Genomic DNA, 20,559 nt, shown 5'->3' with positions numbered 1-20,559 from the left:
GGCAAATGCTTTACCCACTACATCACCAGAGATCCTTAAATGAGTAAAGAAAGCAATAAATATTAAGTTGAATAAAAAAGGCATGGAGGCAGCATCATCTTCTGTCCTCCTCTAACTTCATGAGGGAAAGACAGAATCACTATCAGCAGCACAAGGACAGACATGCCACCATCCTCCAATCTTTTTACCAACTCTAACATCAACCATTCCTTCCGTGGCACTCACTACTTCTCTGCTGAGTTCTATAACTTGTTGCAGTGGCCACACAGAACTCACAAACAATACTCAAGATCATGGGTTTTATTAGGGAAACAACAGATTACACATTGGGTTCAGAAATGTTCAGGATTCAGTTCTGCAATCAGGACAGCCTCTCCCCGGCCATGCCGTCAGGCCCACCTCTCTTTGGCCCTCAGACTCTTGGCCTGGCCTCTGCCTTGTCCAGACAAGTGTTACAAAGCTCTTTTAGCTCTGCCTATAGGTGCATGTGTGAGCTCTGATAGCATAGTACCTAAGGCACTTGACAGCTAACCAGAAGGCTGGCAGTTCAAACCCACCAGCCACTCCTCGGAAGGAAGATGGGGGCAATCTACTTCCATAGTGATACTGCCTCGGAAACCCAAGGAGGGGTCGCTATGAGTTGGAATGACACATAACAATAACAACATAGGTGTATCTAGCACACCCCACTCCACCAACAAGGCTTTTGCCAAAAAGCACTCAACTTTCTCACTCAAGGGGCTGGCAAACTGACCCCTCTGTCTTGTGCTGGTCTCTCAGTTCTCCTGACAGTTTCTTTGCTGGTCTTTCTGCCATCCTCTCTGTCATTTCCTCTGTCATCTCAGTACATGGACCTTGGGCCCAAGGATGTGCTCCACTCTCAGCTCTTTTCTGTCTTGATGGTAGTGAGATCTCCCTTTCTGCCTCTGGGAGGGCTCATTTTAAGCCTAGCAAGATGATAGTATGGACCAGTCTCTATATTTTTATTCCATACACCTTACTTGCAAGTCCTAACCCCACTAGAGTGACATATAACATATTTACTTTACATTACTAACAAGCAATCAAATCCCTTTGGTGGACCACAAGCACCTTACATTTACATAGTTCCACCCAGTCATCTTGTGGGGTTACAAAGACCATGACTAGAAGAGCCATACTAAGTAACTCACTACACCACAAAAGGGTATGGAATGTACAAGGCATATACTAAATACTTTGCATTTTATGCCCCAGAAATGTGTCTCTAAGTTATTCCTTCTTTTCATGACTTCTTCCTTCATTTATTTGCTATGAAAATTGTAGCAAAACCTTACCTACTTATTAGTATTAGTTTATAATGCATTTTAATATCTATCATTTTATTTGATATTCAAACAGCCCTATGAGACAGGTGGTTTCTAAGTGAAAAAACTGTATCTTAGAAAGTTGATGCCAAGATACTGGATAGAGTGGGAGAACAATGTGGAACAAAACTCAAAATCATAAAAAAAACAAAAAACAAACAAACAAAAAAAAAAAAACAGGTTTCTTGGTCTGATAGAGCCTGGTCAGACCCCTGAGACTATGGCCCCTAGCCACCCTTCAGATCTAGAACTGAAGTCACTCCTGTGACTTCCTGCCAAACAATAGACAGGCATATGGGGTGAACATTTACTTCACGTAGATATACTACTTGGAGTGATCAATCTGGGGAGAACAGAAGGGCAGTGTTTGCACAGGGAGACAGCTTGGGGTCAAGATTGCATGGGAGGGCAGGACACAGAAAAGAAGTAACTATGGGGAGAAAGTAAGAAGAGAGTTGTTACATTGTGTGGAATTTCAGTCAATGTCATGAGACAAACTCTGTATGAACTGCTGTATGGAAAATGAATTTGCTCTGTAAGCTTTCACCCAAATGACAATAAAAATAAAAAAAAAAAAAAAAAAAAAGGAAGGAAGGAAGGAAGAAAAAAAAAAGTTGGTGCAATTGATCGATATCACCCACTTTATACCTATAGCAAAGGCCAGAGAATGGCATCCTGGAAAGGATGGAGATGAGACTGCTGGGGATTAAATGACCAAGGTCCATGCTATTGTTTTACAACTCTTTATTTTACTGACAAATTCTACTGTGTTTATATGTTCTTTCTCACTATTTTTTTTCATTTTTTTTAAATTAAGTTTTCATTCTAGTTTATTTGAGCCCATTTTTATGTCTCTTTCTAGCTTCTTGAGGTAAATAGTGCACTTATTTTCAATCTGTGTTTTTTTTCCCTATTACAATGCATGTAAGGCAATTAATTTTCCTCAATTATTCTTAGTGTTTATCTCACAGGTTTTAATAGAGAATACACTATATGCTTATTACTATTTATTTCTAAATAAGCTGAAATCATACATTTGATTTCATCTTCAATCCCAGTTTTATTTAGGAAAGTGATTTTAAAATCCAAAATGAATTCGTTTATGTAGTTATGCTTTTTTTGTTAATTTCCAATTTCATAATATTATGATCAAAGTATGTGATCTATTTGCTTCCTTTCTGGTGGGGGAACAGAATTTATTGAATTATGTTAATAAATAAACCAAATCAAACTCACTGCCATTGGGTTGAACCCAACTCATAGCGACCCTTCCTTGGGTCTCCAAGGCAGTATCACTACAGAAGTAGATTGCCCAACCTTCCTTCCGAGGAGTGGCTGGTGGGTTTAAACCACCAGCCTTCTGGTTAGCAGTCAAATGCCTTAGGCACTATATGCTACTGGAGCGCCTTCTCAATAAATAGTTAATTTTATTCCATATAAGTAATTTATTTCTCATTCTAGTATTATTAGGTTTAAGCACATAAATATTTAATTACATATTTATGTGTGCATATATGATTTTAAAATAAAAGTTTTTTAAAACCCCTCAAATATCCTTGGTAGATAATTGATCCATGAAACTAAAATCACTTTATAGAACCATGACAATTCTAGAAAGCTAGCAAGCTAGATAAAACATAAAAATAGAATTCTAAAACCATTTTAAAGTTAACAAAAAGATATTTGTAAGTCAAGGAAAAAAGGTAGCAAAAATGATACTGGTCCTGTGGAACTGTTTCTAATTGTTCCTAGGTGATCAAGGGGCAAGAATAAGGCAGATGTCTCTTTTCAGAACAATACAAGGTCAAGGCCAAGCCATGGGGGGGGAGGGGAAGTTGATACTTTGTATCAATGTGCTGGTCAGAAACTTGCTTCTCAAAGTCTAGCCCAAAGACCACCAGCATGGATACCACCTGGCTATCTAAATGCAAAGTTTCAGGCCTCATTCCAAACCTCCTGAAGCAGAATCTGCAAATTAACAAGATCCCTAGTGATGTGGATGGACATTAATGTTTAGAAGCACTGGGTTGAGTTCTGAAATTTCTTTCCTAATCAGGATAAGCTGTAGATACTTGAGCTATAGTTGAGTCTAAAATGGAGTTAAGTGACTTCCACTGTATAGAGAGGACAGTGGTATAAGCTATACATTAAGCACAGCCTGGGAATGATGAGGAAGATTAAACAAGGAAAGTGAGAAATAGCATTGAAGGGAGAAAGTAAAAAAAAAGAGAAGGATGTTACTGGGAGATGAACTGCCTCTGTCACTTGGACAACTCAGACAACAAAAAAAACAAACTCATTGTCACCAAGTCAACTCTGACTCATAGCGACCCCTTTTGGGTTTCTGTGGCCATATATCTTTATGGAAGTATATTGCTCAATCTTCCTTTCATGAAGTGACTGGTGGATTTGAACAGTCAATCTTCTGGTTAGGAGTCAAATGCCTTAGGCACTATGCCACCAGAGCTCCTTCAGACATCAGAATTCACCTTTTTCAATGTCCATTAACTTCAAAGTTTATTGTCTAGAGATTTAGAAACATCTTTTTCTACACAGAGAAAATATTCTGACTTTATTTTAAAGTGCATGACTTATTTGGAAAAACTGAGATTTATGATTAGAGGATATGGCAATAACATAAGTTTTAAAATTTTACTTTTAAAGAGTTGACTGTCAATTTTACCAAAGGCATTTGAAAATAATTGAATTTATCTTTGCTTGCTTTTGAGAAAGTTGGGCCACCTCTGTTCAAAATGTCTGGAGTTTGATTTGGAACCAGGGTTATTTCCTTGTCTTGAACTTAAAAGACAAAAAAAAAAAACCCACATAAATTGAGGAAACTAGTGAATTTGTTGGGAGCTCTGGTAGCGTAGTGCCTAAGGCACTTGACTGCTAACCAGAAGGCTGGCGGTTCAAACCCACCAGCCACTCCTCAGAAGGAAGATGGGGCAATCTACTTCCGTAGTGATACTGCCTCTGAAACCCAAGGAGGTGTCACTGTGAGTCGGGTCCGACTCGATGGCACATAACGACAATAACAATCACATTGAATTTGTTAATCCTAGTGGATTATAAAATAATGTACAGGAAAATGACAGAACCATGGAATTAGAGGAAATGTAGACTTCTTCTTTAGGAAAAAAAAAAAAATATATATATATATATATATATATACACACACACACACACACAACAGCTTGAGCAGATGACCATTCAGCAAAACATTTCAAATGCTAAGAAACTTCACACTTCAAGGTTGCCACTGCAACGTAGGATAGCTGTTATGTTTTGGAAAGATTGTGGAACTGGGAACCAGAACACACATGCTTGAGCCAAGGCCATGACTCTTTTTGAGTTCTACACCTAACCCACTCCTACCCCCAGCCACTTGTCCCAAACTAGAGGCTGAAAGGGACATCACTTTTGAAAATACTAATCCTATCTGTAGGTAGAACTGAAAAGCACTTGAGCCCAGTTCTCTGGGATTTGGCATGGCATTTCTGCTGCCATAGACCTCCCCATTGCCTTAGTTATAACAGGGAGAATACAAGTTGTATCTTTATTTCCAAATGACAAACCCTTAATGGTTTCAGAGAACCATCAGAATTTAGAATGGGAAGGCATCTACAAGTGACTGTCAGTCAGGATTTAGTAGGAAAGCAGAAACCACCCCATGTATTTTATAGACAGAATTTAATTCAGCAAATTGGTAAATAGATGGTGACACTTGAGTAGCACAGAGGTAGCAATGATAGGAAGCAAGTGCAAATGCTAGGACTGGAGGAGCAAAGGTGAGAAGATCTAGATGCTAGTAGGAGAGGACACTGAGCGGAAACCCAGAGGATATTGCCCTGCTGCTGTTTTTATCTCTGAGGCGGTACCATGAAGCTGGTTCTGAAGTACAAGGGGAAAAAGACAAAAAGGAGAGGGCCAGAACCAATTGCCAAAGCCATAGTGAAGAGCCATTGTTGAAATGAAGCTAGCAGTATCAGCAGGCAAACAGCAAGGAGCAAGTCCTTCTCTCCCCTCTTAGTCTCCCTCTGATGCCTTTGTTGGCAGAGCTGGACAGACAGCCTCTGGCAAAGGACAAACGTGATTTGCAGAGCCCCAGCTCCAAGAAGGGTCTCTTCAAGTGTAGAAGAGTGGTTCTGGAGATGCTGGTTTGCTGACTAGCACAAAGAACACTTTGTCTCCCCCTTGTTTTCACACAGGAGAATCCAGATCCAAAGCATTTAAGAAGATGCCCATGGCCCACATCTCAGTGGCACAGCCAGTACTAGCAGAATTAGTGTGGGTGTGCAAAATGTAATGAAGATTAAAATGTACATGTGTAATGTAGAAAACTGTCAAGTCAGAATCTGTTGGAATGGCAGAGACTTTCATAGATGATAGGTATATTTAGATAAGATATTTTTAATTGTGTTTTGGCTCGTGAAAGTTATACTAATTACAGTAATTTATGTGAATTAATTAATTACCAAGCTATATAATTATGGTTGTGTTTGCTAATACTAAAGATCAGATCAACTTTGTTATTTTATTTTAATTACAACACCAAGCCTCTGGTCATATAGGCACACCCTTGATTGTTTGTTGCTCTGTGACATCAACACACATAAAGAGAAAAAATTAGTTAGAAGGAGCATCACTGTAATTGTCCTAATCACAGCAAGGATACAAAGGAAATACCCTCCAGTGAGAAACCCAGCCAGCTCAGATACGCAATCTTCATTATCAAATATCTGGCCATTCCTCTGAGACATCAAAAATGTTAATGTTGTTGTTGGTTTGTTGGCAGATGTTGTTATGTACAAATATATACAAAAAAATAGGCTATTTCAACTTTTTTTTCATGTACAAAAATCTCAGTGACATTAATAACATTCATCATGTTGTACAATCATCACCACTATTCATTTCTAGTTTCTTTTTCCATCACCCTTAACAGAAACTCAGTTCTTCCTAGGAAATGACTCCCCTTTTGCCCCATACCCACCCCACTCCTGCTGCTTATAACCACTAATAAATCTTGGTCTATGCATTTTCCATTTCTATATAAGATTTTTTTTTTTTTTTTTTTTACTGGCTTAAGATCATCTTAAGAAACCAAAATCAAACTCATTGCCATCAAATCAATTCCAACTGAAAGCAAGGGTTTCCAAGTACAGAAGCAGACTGCCTCATCTTTCTTTCACAGAGTGGCTGGTGGGCTCGAACTACTGACTTTTCAGTTAGCAGCCAAGTGCCTTAACCACTACACCACCAGAGTTCCTTAAGATCACCTTAAAGCATTCCCTAATGGTCTAATGCAAGAAGAAAAGCACAGGGAGTTTGGAATTCTGGAGCCAAATACCGTAAATTTGAATCTCAGATTTACTTGAATAAATTAGTTTCTTACTTGTAACATGGGGATAGGAAAGTTCATTTACTTATTCAACAAATACTCACCGAAAACCTACTATGTGTCCCATACAGCTCTAGGAGTTAGGGACCAATGAAACCTCTTGCCCTGGATGAGCTTACATTGGAGTGCAGGAAGGCAGAAAATAAACTCATAGATATGAAAAATGTTAGATGGCAGGAAAAATATAGAGAAAAACAAGCAGGATAGGTAGGTAGAAGATGGTGAGATGGGATTGTTTTTGTAGAAAAGAGAGAGAGGGCTCTTTCATAATGTAACATCTGAACAGAGAACTGGAGGGAAGGAAAGGAGTCGTGTGAAAAACTGAAGAAGGGCTTTCCAAGCTGTGGGAACTGAAAGTGCAAGTGATAGAATAAGGGTAAGTGGGGAATGAGGTAGGAGATAAAGTTAGAGAGCTGGGTGGAGGGGAAGAGGGGTCTGGATCAGATCACACCAGAGCTTTTAAACGACAGGGAACCAATAGAATGTTTTGGGCAGAGGATTAATATGATCTGACTTTTTAAAAAGACTCATTGGAGGGTGGAAAATAGACTATTGAGAATCAAGGAAGAAAGTCTAAAACCTACTGCCTTGGAGTCAATTCCAACTCATAGCAACCTCATAGGTCAGCGTAGAATGACCCCATTGGGTTTCCAAGACTATAATGTTTATGGAAGCAGACTGCCACCTCTTTCTCCTGTGGGATGACTGGTGGATTTGAACCACTGAACTTTAGGATAGCAGACAGTGGCTTACCCACTGTGCCACCAGAGCTCCAGGAGAAAAATAGGGAAGCCAAGTAGGAAGTTATTGCTATCATCCAGGCAAGGATGATGGTGGCTTAGACAAGAACATAAGAGGTGGAAGTGCTGAGAAGTAGATGGGTTTAGGGTAAGATTCGAATGATGAACCAACAAGGTTGCTGATGTCCCATAAGAAAAGGGAATTAAAGGACTGTCCCAAAGTTTTGGCCTGAGCAGCAAGAAGAAGGAGATGTTATTGAGAAGGAGAAGATGGAGAAAACCAGTTGCTATCAAGTCAACTCTGACTCATAGTGATCCCATGTGTGTCAGATTAGAATTGTGCTCATAGGGTTTTCAATGACTTTTAGCAAGTAGATTACCAGTCCTTTCTTTCAAGGTGCCTCTGGGGGAACTTGAACCTCCAACCTTTTGGTTAGCAGCTGAGCATGTTAACTGTACCACCCAGGGAGCCAAGATAGTGTAACGGCCTGTTAATTCTGATAAGCCCGCTGCAAGGCACTAAATCCATGCAATAAATAAGATGATATAAATGAGCTTAGTGCAGTTCCTGGCCCACATTAGATACTCATTCAATCTTAGCCTCCTTCCCTGTTATTTATAACACTTCTTTATTATTTATCCTTGTTCTCAGAATGAATTTATTTCTACTCCCCCTCCTCCTTTTTATTCACTACTTTTCCATGGATCAATATATAGTCAAAATGGTTCCAGAACAGTGGTAAGGTCAACTAAAACCTCACCCAGAAAGAACTGACAACAGACTACAGATCCAGCATAAACAGATAAATCATATTTTTAGATAAATAAAGAGAAACATTTGATGCCAAAACAGCATGCATGGCCATCCTCCTAGTGCCTCCAAGTACTTCAAGTGCTTCCGCATCCTGGAAGTTTCCCTGGTATTGGTTGATTTTTAATAGAAATTCTGTGAAGAGTGAAATATGATATTGCATAAGCATTTTTCTTAGAATTTCTAAAGAGAGGCTAAGAAATTGAAGTTACAAAAGATTCTATAGAAATGCTTACTGAATATATATTTCTGAGCAAAATTTCCTGGTTGTTTTTATACTTTTGGCTTAACATTTTGAAGCCTAATATTAAAAGGAAATAAATGATGTAAATGTCTATTCTATGCCCTTGTGTTATGTAAATATGTCTTAGCAATATTTTATCCAATGTTAATCTGAAAAGTACCCAACATGTAAATAAAAGCATACAGTGTACATATTAAAAAAATAAGGTTGGTTCTTTAAAATTCTTTATTGCAGATTCATTTGAAATGTCAGTATTCAGTTCACATATCTCTATTCCCTTAAGAATCATCAGCATTTAATTTATGAGTGTTTTTAGTTGAAAAGATTCTGCTGCTTAAAATTCAATTCAATCTCCTTGGTTTGAGTTGAGGAATACTTATATTTTGTGTTTTTCCCAAAGCCCTCCTATATGCCCAATTTTCCATAATTAATCTAATCTTTGATCCAAAATAGAATGCAGCCCCTACTCCCTACATACCCCAGCCCCAGTACAAATAACACATTTGCCCCATAGTTGCTGCTCCTCTGTGCCCAAGAAGCATCCAGTTGTAAATATGACTTTAGGTAGCATATAAAGCTAAGTATGTTGTCAGTTGGCCCCTGACTCATGGGGGCCCCATGCACAACAGAAGCAAATGCTGCCACGTCTTAAAATATCCCCATGGCCCAATTTTAGAGCATACCTTAGGGTTTGTGATCCTTAGAGTTTTCATTGGCCTTTCTTCCAGTCCATCTTAGTCTGGAAGTTCCACTGAAACCCGGTCAGCATCAGAACAACATGCAAGCCCCCGCTGACAGATGGCCAGTGGCTGCTTATGAGGTGTATTGGCAAGGAAACCAGTGGGGTTTTCCACATAGAAGGCAAGAATTCTACCACCGAAACACCAATTTCTAAAGTTGCATACTATAGTGAATTAAGAAATAAGTCCTGCAGCCAGTCAGTTCTCAACTGAAAACCTAGTCGCTGGTAGGATGTACACAAAAACAGACTACCTTACCTTCAGGGACTGTGTGCCTTGGATGTGTTGGCTACATTATTCTACAGCAAAAAGACTGCTTTGCCAATGAGGAATAAGAGTAAACAAGGATCTCTCTCTCTTGCTTGGCAAGTAGGAATATTGGCAGGGACAGGAAGACCCTTATAGAAATCTTAGGTGTGTGACTCATGGATTTTAATACTAAATTATAGTATAACAGAAACTTCTTCAGACTCTCCAAGGTACTCAGTGGAAAGCAAGTGTCTTTGAGGTATTATGCCAGAATTTAGTACAAAGTGCAGCAATGTAGCTGGCACTGGCTGTGAGAAGTCCAGAGTGACTATATGATCCCTTGTCCATGTGTTTCCAACTATAACTTTTCTGACTCGTGACCAGGGTTTCATCCCCAGGAAGAATTTACTTCCTAATTTTTTTTTTTTTTAAGGTTTAATCTTCTAAGACTTGTGTTCAAAGCAAGTAACAAGATTTACCCAAGTTCCATTATCATAGTAATTATTAGCAGTTTTAATTCTCCAATGGACACCAAGTTCATTTGCAAGATGAGATATCCCTATCCCGACTCGGCACATAACAACAACAACAGACTTAGACAGGAGAGAAATTTGGTTTTGACTGCTCTATTTTTGAATTTCAGGGATAGTTGCTGTTCTGTTCTGTGGAGTAACACAGGCACATTATACCTACAACAATCTGTCATCAGATTCCAAAATGAGGACTAAACAGGTAAGAGGAAAAATAAAATCACTACAGGCTTTGTCTCTTTTCTCAATGTAATGATTATGTAGCAATTCTGGCAGTGCACTCGAAGAGGATTTCATTAGTAAGGGGAGAAAGTAAGCTTAAGGGTTCATTATGAGTTGGATATTTATAGATTTTTTTTCCCTCCAGGATAGCCATTAACAATTCTCTTGGTAAGCAAAAATATAGTTATAATAGTCTCACCCTCCTGAGAGACGTGGATGTGGACTGTCAGTCTTGAAGATGAAAGGCCCAGAGTCAGTAATAATTCACAGTCACTTACATCTAAAAGCATTATAAAGCATGTGTGATTGGGTAGTTATATAGAGAGAAGGAAATGAAGAAGAATAAGGAAATGATGTTTGGTCTCTAACTGGATGCTTTTGCTTCCAAGAAAACTCAACTGCCAGTTGTCACACAAACAGAATGTATCATATGCCAAGAACACACCTGTTTGGATATTTGCAGATGAACATGCATCAATTTTTTTCTACAAACATTAACTGCACAGCCACTCTGTGTCAAACACTCTGCTAGGTACTAGGGATACAAGGAAAGATAGGATACAATCCTGCCTCCAAGAAGTTCACTTCCAAGTTGATTGATCAGGATAAAGATATGTAACAAATAATTAATTATCAACATTGTGATAAGGACTGTGACAGAAATGTCTGGTACAGGATGTTCAGGGAGCACTCAGTTGGGTTTGGGAAGATCAAGGGAAAGATTCCAGAGGTGACTCCTTATCTGGAGCTTAAAATGTAGGTAGAAGTTAATTAGATAAAGATTTGGAGTCTCATGGGCCATGGTCAGGGAGTAGCAGGAAAATATTGTTAGGCCAAGGGAGCTGCATGGACAAAGTTCATTGTGGTTTAGTGGGTAACACTTAAGCTAGTGGGATACAGTAAGGGATTAGACCAGAAATATATCCAGAAGCTGTCTTATGAAAGGACTACACATTGTGAGGGACTTTAGACTTTATCCTAGAGGTAATGTGGAGTCACTGAAGTGCCTTATGCAAAGTAATTTTAAGATTATCAGAGAGTTCCATTTTAGAAAGAATAGCACACATGAGGAGACTGGATCAAATGACACTTCTGTCAGTTAGTTTTTGCTGTGTAACAATCAACCACACAACCCAGTTGCATCCAATAATAAACATTTATTTATAGCACATCTGCAGGGTTCAGCGGTTCTGGGCTGGGCTGAATGGTTCTGTTTGTCCCAATGGGCTCATTCATGTCTGTGGGTTTGCTTGGGGTTCGATTATAGGGTAGGTTTGGTTGGGGCACTTAGCCACTGCCATATGTCTCTCACTTTTCTCCTGGCAAAAGAGCAAGCTCAAGTGTTCTATTGTTGTTATGTGCCGTCAAGTCTGCCCCTACTCATAGCAACCCCTCCTTGGGTTTCCGAGGTGGTATCACTATAGAAGTAGATTGCCCAACCTTCCATCCGAGGAGTGGCTAGTGTGTTTGAACCTCCAGCCTTCTGGTTAGCAGAGAAGTGCCTTAGGCACTAGGGTACCAGAGCTTCTTAAAAATATGGAACACTTCACGAATTTGGGTGTTGTTGTCCATTCCAAGCCTCTGCTTGCATCACATCTTTCAAACATCCTCCTGGCCAAATAAACCTATATGGCTGAGTCCAGAGTTAAGAGGTCAAGCAGGTCACCCACCTATAGGGGGAAGACACTACAAAATTATATGGCAAGGAGTATGGATGTAGGGAATAGGGAAGAATTTGGACCAAATGATGCTATCTAACCCCAAAATGCAAATGGAGGTAGAGAGGCTCCTGTAAGAAGCCCAACAATGCTGAGAATATCTAATGTGATTTTGGAGCAGTGGAAATGCAGAAAGTAAGTGACATCTAAGCAGAAAGAATTCCTAAGTGGAATTCTTGAGGGCTTACCTTAAAGATCTCCAAAATGGTTACTGCTTTCATCCTTTTCTCTCTGTCATGTTGCAAACTCAGCTGGACCTGACCCTACCTCCCATCTTCCCATGGACTCTGTAAAGTCACCCTTCTCCTCTCTCGATCACCACAATGCCTCAGAGGAATCACAGAATACAATTTAAAGAAATTTTAAGCACCCCTGATAAATATGTTCAAAAAAGAACCCAGAAACCTCCAATAGATAGTCTTTTGAGATTCTTTTAATTACAGGAAGCTCTGGTAGCATAGTGCCTAAGGCACTTGACTGCTAACCAGAAGGCTGGTGGTTCAAACCCACCAGCCACTCCTTGGAAGGAATGATGGGCATTCTACTTCCGTAGTGATACTGCCTCGGAGACCCAAGGAGGGGTCACTATGAATCGGGTCCGACTCGATGGCACATAACAACAACATTACCTCTCTAGGGTTTAATTGGAAATGTGTTGGGCTGGTTTTCCTTACCTTGTTTCGTTCTCTGAGCATTTGTATTCTGGGTAGCTGAACCCTGCTAAGGGACTTGCACTTTTAAGTCATGCTATCTAGACTGTTCAGCAGAACTTCAAAGATAACTCATCTCATGGTGAGACAGCAACCCATCACCTAGGGGAGACAGAAGCAAAAATCAGTGCCCCACAGCCTTCTGTTCTCCCTCTGAATGGCTTGACAAGCACTCCCTGATGGGCTGCCAGCTTCCATTTTTACTCAATCTCCTTTAAGGAAGAATTTTTTTTTTTTTTTTCCCTTACAAGTTCTTTCTTTAACATCTAGACAATTGCATCATCATCCCATTTTCCCCTATTGCCTTTTTTCCCTGGTACCTGGTTCATAGTAAGAGCTTAATGAATGGTAATTCCCTTCCCTTCTCATCCCTTTCTTCATTCTTTTTCTATCAGAATCTGTCATTTCCTACTTATTTTTTTCTCTCATACTACATGTATAGATAGCATATATGCATATTTATACATATATGCATACATAGATACACACATACCCCACATTTTAGTATATAGAGCCTGAGATTACCATTTTGAAAGAAACAAGATGGAGTCCTTTAATTAACTTCACAAGTTAGGGGTCCTCAGCCAATCTACACCAGCATAACCAGCAAAGTTTCAATTCCATTTTGGAAACTAATAACAAATTTTAGAGAAAAGCTGAGGCACATAATATAGAGGTTGTTGCTATTTCCTCTCTGAAACTGGAAAAGGTCTAGAAAGTATCTTGTAACGTCACATGGGTAAAACCAAAATGCCTATTGCTGTTGACTCGATTCCAACTCAGAGTGACCCTATAAGAGAAAGCAGAACTGCCCCATAGTGTTTCCAAGGCTGTAAATCTTTTTATTATAATGATTTTCTTTTTTACTTTTCAATTTTTATTGTGACTTGAGTGAAAGTTTACAGAGAAAATTCATTTTCCTTACAGTAGTTCATTCACATTTTGTCTCATAACATTGACTGCAATGTCCCACAATGTAACAACTCTCTTCCCACCTCCTCCCTGTAGTTACCTTTTCCCTGTGTCTGGCCCTCCCATGCAATTCTGCCCCCTGAGCTGTCTCCCTGTGCAAACACTGCCCTTCTGTTCTCCAGTGATAGATCACTCCAAGGAGTGTATCAACCTGATGTAAATGTTCACCCCATATGTCTGTTTATTGTTTGGCTGGAAGTCACGGGAGTGAGTTCAATATCAGACCTAAAGGGTGGCTAGGGGCCATAATATCAGGAGTCTCACCTGGCTTTATCAGACCAGCAAACCTGGTCTTTTTTTTTTTTGTTTTGAGTTTTGTCCCACATTGTTCTCCCGCTCTATCTAGGATCTCCTGCACTAAATCCCCCTCTGAGTGGTTGACAGTGCTAACTGGGCACCGTCTAGTTCTTCTGGTCTCATGGTCATATAGGCAGAGGATCACATGGTCTACCAGTCCCTTGGACTAATTGTTTTCATGCATCTTTGGTTTTCTTCATTTTTCTTTGCTCTGGATGAGGAAGGACCCATTGTTGCATCTAAATGGCCACTTGCAAGCTTTTAAGATCCCAGTCGCTACCACTAAAATAGGATGTAGAATAATGTTTTTGTGTAGTATGTTATGCCAATTGAGCTTGATGTCCCCTGTGACCATGGTCCTGAGCCCACAGGTCTGACTACTTGTTCCCTCCAGGAAACTAACTGTGGCCAAGAAGCCACCACATTCTTAACAAGGCTTTAAATCTTTATAGAAGCTGACTGCATCATCTTTCTCCAATGGGTTCACACAAACAGCCTTTCAGTTAGCAGACAAGTGCCTAACCAGTATGCCACCAGGGCTCTTTGACACATGGTTACAAAACACATTATCTCCATTTGCGTTTCCCCACATTGTGTTCATACTGTCAATGAGAGAAGTAGAAGTTATAAAGCCTCTTTACCTTTGTTCCCAGAATTGATTAACAGGAGTATAGGAAGTCAATTAGTGAAGTCTAGGGAAAACCCATGTAAATCAACTTTATGTTATAAAATCCAATGGTAGTATGATTTATGAAGGAATTTAATTCATGGACTGCATCTGTATCCACTAATCAAATAGCTACATCTGGGTACAAAGGCTTTTGAGAATTATATATTCTTTATAGCGTCAAGAATTAGAGTGGCATTTTTAAATTGCATTTTCACTTTAAAATATGTCTTGTAACTGATAGTGTCCCTCTAGATGTAGGTGAATTAATTTTTGCTCCCATCTGTGAAAAAAAATGTATGTGATATCACTGTGTGTTAAGCAGAAAGTAAAATAACAGAGACACGTTGATGCTATCACCCAACAAGCAGATTTATACTTTGAATAGCAATAAATTATATTAAAAAGTGTATAAATATATACACCAATCCCTTTCCATGGATTCAGAGTTGTTCACTTGTTTTAGAGTACATGCATACAGTCAAAGAGAAAAATACTGTAAGACCTGCCTCTCACCCTGGAAACAGTAGAACCTCTATGGATATTCAAGATAGAAATAAAGGATTAGCACCCAGCCTCAGCCATACAGAAGATTGTCTACAGATGCAATGAGCCCATTCCTACAAATGTCAGCCTGCCTCCTACCTCTTTACCCACTCATCCCCTCACCCTCAGATAGGACTTTGTTATTGTTAGGTGACACTGAGTTTGTTCCAACTAATAATGACCTTATGTAAAGCAGAACGAAACACTGCATGGTCCTTCGCTAGCCTCACACACATTGCTATGCTTGATCACATTGTTGCAGCCACTGTTGTCAGTGAGGGTTTTCCTCTGGCTCGCTGACCCTCTACTTTACCAAGCATGATGTCCTTCTCCAGGAACTGGTCCCTTCTCATAACATGTCCAAATTGTATGAGATGAAGTTTTCCCATTCTTGCTTCTAAGGAACATTTGGGCAGTACTTCTTCCAAGACAAATTTGTTCATTCTTCTGGCAGTCCATGATGTATTTAGTATTCTTCACCAACACTGTAATTCAAATGCATCAATTCTACTTCCGTCTTCTTTATTCATTGTGCAATTTTTGTATGCATATGAGATGATTGAAAACAACTTGGCTTGAGTTGAGTTCACCTTAGTCCTCAAGGTAACATCTTTGCTTTTTAACACTTTAAAAAGGTCTTTTGCAGCAGATTTGCCCAATGCAGTGTTGTTGTTGTTGTTCTGAGGTGCTGTTGAGTTGGTTCCAACTTATGGTGACCTTGTGTACAACAGAATAAAACATTTCCAGTCCTGCACCATCTTTACAGTCATTGCAGCCACTGTGTCAATTCATCTTGTTGAGGGTCTTCTTTTTCACTGCCTTCTACTTTACCAAGTATGATGTCCTTCTCCGGGGATGTTCCTTCCTGATAACATGTCCAAAACAAAGTACATGACATGAAGTCTCTTCATCCTTGCTTCTAAGGAACATTCTAGCTGTTTGATTTGTTTGTTTGTTCTTCTGGCAGTCCATGGTATATTTAATATTCTTCACCAACATCATAATTCAAGTGCATCTATTCTTCTTTGGTCTTCCTTATTCATTGTCCAGCTTTCACATGCATATGACGTGATTGAAAATACCAGTCAGTGCATCTTAGTCCTCAAAGTGACATATTTCCTTTTTAATTCATTAAAGAAAACTTCAAAGGGATATTTCCTGCATTGTTTGCCTGTAGAATTCTTTGATAACTACAATTTGAGATTGGAATTTTTCTTTAGTTCTTTTGCCTTGAGAAATTCTGAACATGCTCTTCCCTTTTCATTTTGTCACTTCAGGTCTTTGCATATTTCATGATTATACTTTAATTTGTCTTCTTGCATTCACTTTAGATACTCTCTGTTCAAGAGCTAGTTCCAGAGTCTCTTCTGACTTCCATTTTGGTCTTTTCTTTCTTTCTTGTCTTTTTAATGACCTTTTCTGTTCTTCATGTATGATATCCTTGATGTCATCTCACAACTCATCCAGTCTTTGGGCGTTAGTGTTGAGATGGTCTCTAAATTCAGGTGGGATGTACTCAAGGTTGTACTTAGGCTTTTGTGGATCTGTTTTAATTTTCTTAAGCTTCAACTTCAACTAGCATATGAGCAATTAATGATCTGTTCAGCAATCGGTGGCTGGCCTTGTTCTGACTGATGATATTGAACATCTCCATTGTTTCTTTGCACAAATATAGTAAATTTGATTCCTGTGTATTCCATCCAGTGAGATCCAGGTTACAGTCACTGTTTATCTTTTCGAAAACAGGTAGCTGGTTTTGTGAAAGTCATTGGTCTTGCAAAATTCTATCATGCAGTCTCCAGCATCGTTCCTATTATAAAAACTTTATTTTTCAGCTACTGATCCTTCTACTTTGTTTCTAACTTTTGCATTCCAATCACCAGTAATTATCAATGCATTTTGATTGCAAGTTTGATCAATTTCAGACTACAGAAGTTTGTAAAATCTTCAATTTCTTCATCTTTAACATAAGTGGTAGGTGTGTCTTCCTTGTAGACACATAGATATTATCCTATTACTCATGTTGTTGTACTTCAGGATAGATCTTGCAAATGTTCTTCAAAGAACATTTCAAGACAATAAGTTGTGTATTTGTGAAAAGCTGAATTGGCAAAAATTGTGTGATAGTCATATCTACAACAAAAGAAAATTAGCTGCTGAGGCTGCTTATGTACAACTAACCACCTCATGGGATTTGTTGCCGTGGATTGGAGATTTAGGACCATGCTTTCATGGGACATTGCAGTTAATTGGCCTAATAAAGTGTTTAGTGCTTTTGTTCTACCTCCTACTTCATTATATATATCTTACAAGCTTACAGGCAGTCATCCAAGGAACAACAACTAGTCTCTTTTTGCCTTGAGCAACAGAGGAAGGAGAGTCAAGAATAAGAGAGGAGGAAATGGAAGGCGTGGCTAATTGTCTCCATGAACAATTGCCTTCTTTGCCATGAAAGCAGAACTGGATGGTGCCCAGCTACCATTACTGAGTATTTTGATAGAAGATTCTATAGAAGTCCTGATCAAAAGCGAGAAAACACAGAAGAGAATTTCAAAGTTTCCTTGACTCTAGACTTTCTGTAGCCATGGAGGCTGAATGAACCCTTGAAATTGAGATAATACTTATAAAACCCGAAACCAAAAATATTCCCTGCAGTCTTCTTATAACCAAATGCTAGTTTAGCTTAGGTAGTTAAAAATATCTTCTTTGAGCATTATTCTCTTTAAGAACAATCTATATAGGATTAAATTGACAAGTGAAACTCAAAAGATTAGATAGGAACCTTAGGGGGCAGTGAGTTTATGCTAATGAGGGAGGAATGACTCAGAAAAGGAGAGAGTGGTTGCACAATTTGAAATATGTAATCAATGTCACTGAAATGTGTGTGTAGAATATGTTGAATTTGTATATGTTGTGCTGTGTATATTCTCAACAACAACAATATAATAAATATAATTATATAAACAAAGAGAGTGAGATCAAGAACCAGCAAATGAGACTGAGTAATAGTAGCCAATAGGCAGAAGAAAAAGCAGGAAAGTATGCAATCCTGGAAATCAAGTAAAGAGTGTGTCTCATGGAGAGTGATAAATTGGTGACAAATGCTGCTGAAAGATCAAGTAAGATGAGAAACATTAGTGTCATTGATGAAATTGTTAAGAACCATGTTGGGATGGGTAGGGTAAAGCCTGGTTATAATGGGTTTAAGAGAGACCGAGAGGAAAGAAAATGGAGATAGTTTTTCAAAGGAGTTTTTCTGTGAAAGGTAGCAGTTAAATGAAGCAATAGTTGGTAGGGAAGTGGAGTCATAAGAAAAAATAATTTATTTTAATGTGAGAGAAATAATAACTACTTATGTGTAAAGAAAAGATGGTGGGCTACCAGGATTGCCAAGGCTTATAGGTGGCAAAGGCAAATTTCAAACGTTGATTTTCTGACTCTGTGCTTCCAACTATATTGCCAACTATATTAAATGTTACCTGATTAGTAGGCAAGATAGTAGCAATTGTGGGAGTTAATATCATTTATTCAGTAAACCACTAATGAATGGATGGATGGGTGAGTGGGTGAATTAATGAGTTTTTGGCTATCTATAAACATTTTCAGCTTATTGGTCATTTATCTTATACTGGATTTCATCATCTATGAAAATCTACCAATTTCGGCAGCATTTTAGTTTTTTATTAAAATATAGGCTCACATGGACATAGACGTTTCCATGCATTTGCTTCTGAAAAACCAGATTCTTTGCCTTGCATTTCTGGACAATGACATCTTCATTATAGCACATTCTTTCCAGATGCTTATTTTATTTCTATTCCTCCCAGCCGATATTTTAGTGTTTATCACCATTGAATGGGAACTCAACAATGCAACTCCAAATTTAAATTTCCAATAAAAACAAAAGACAATGGGAGGCAATTGGATGTGCCTTGCATGACTTTGTAAGAAAATTCAAGAAAAGGATCTTGAATGTGATGTGGGCAAGGCAAGATGATGGGATGGAAAAAGCACATAACTGAGAATCCAGAAAGCTAAATTTTATCCCCCATCTCTACTACTAATGGTAGAGACTTAGGGAAGTAATTTAACATCTATGAACTACAGTTTCCTCATCTGCAAAATGAATGATTGAACTAAATGAATGGTTTTTAAAGACCAGGATCTAGTCCTAATATTCTGTAACCTGACATAGAGCACAAGACACACATCTGCTTCCTCCTGCAAAGGGAGTATTGGGCAGGGATCACTTTCTTGTAGACTGCAGTGACAGGAGGGATCATAGTTTGGTGTTGATCTTGAGCCTTGATTATTTGAAAGACCTTTTGAATAAATTGTCAAGTCAAATCCCAGTTGAGTCAGTAAAAAAACAGAATACCTGTTTCACACTGGGGTAAAAAGTTGACTCTAAAGCTGGAAAAAGCTCTCTGTTCTTAAGTGAGTGGCTGAAATGGCCTTTTCTAAGCTGCCCGCAGTGTTGAGGTAGAAAGGACAGAGCCTATATTGATACTTAGCCTCTCAGGATCTGCCAGAAGGACTTTCGAACTTCTCAATTCAAGCACAGAATGAGTGTGTATTAAGTGCTATAGTGATTGTATGGAACACACCATGATAAAACCCAGGGAGACAAAAGCAAGTAAGACATGTCTCTTCACCTCAAGGAGCTTCCAGAATAGCAGGGAACATATACACACACATGCATGTACACACATGCATACACATGCATGTATGCACATGAGCATGCTTGTACAAATAACAGCCTCATGTGGCAAATGTTAAAATAGTGGTGGGATACACACCATGTCATGGGAACCAGAGAGCTAAATTACCTACCCAAGGCAAAGTATTTACAGGAAGTTGATTTGGGAGTTGGGTGTTTTGCAGTTGAGTGGTGCAATGGTTAAACACTCAGCTGCTAGCAGAAAGATAGCTCCATGGGACAAAGACCTCTCCCATAAAGATTACAACTTAAAAACCTTTATGGGACAGTCTACTCTGTCACATGGAGCCACCATGAGTTGCAATCCACTGCATGGTACATAACGACAACTACAACAACATAGGGATAATTAGCAGATTATCATATAGAAAAAGTGGAGGATGGAAGCAAAGAGTAGAGTATGCAAAATCATAGAACTAAGAAAGAGCTTGAAGAAAAATGAAACAAGATCTATATCTCACACCATAGACAAAAATAACTCCAGATGGATCAAAAACTTAAATATGAAACCTAAATCTATAAAGTTGCTCAAGGAAAAAATAAGGGAAGAAAAACGTGGTATCAGGATTGGAGGAAGAATCATTAACAACCTGAGATATGCAGACGATACAACTTTGCTTGCTGAAAGTGAGGATGACTTAAG

General features: G+C 38.9%; 1 protein-coding gene across 1 annotated transcript in view; it reads left to right on the top strand.

Moving 5' to 3' along the window:
• Window positions 1–20,559, top strand: part of SLC9A9 (solute carrier family 9 member A9) — a 1,057,350-nt gene that overhangs the window by 561,807 nt on the left and 474,984 nt on the right. The window contains exon 9 of the mRNA XM_007952889.1: window positions 10,178–10,266. Within this exon, the coding sequence (XP_007951080.1) occupies window positions 10,178–10,266 (89 nt within the window). The remainder of the gene's footprint in view (window positions 1–10,177; window positions 10,267–20,559) is intronic.

This window comes from Orycteropus afer, unplaced genomic scaffold, assembly GCF_000298275.1.
Source record: "Orycteropus afer afer isolate SDZICR_OR568_19922 unplaced genomic scaffold, OryAfe1.0 scaffold00363, whole genome shotgun sequence".
Lineage (NCBI taxonomy): Eukaryota > Metazoa > Chordata > Mammalia > Tubulidentata > Orycteropodidae > Orycteropus > Orycteropus afer.
Note: the sequence above shows the minus strand (reverse complement) of the source record. Positions and strands in the feature narration are given on the sequence as shown.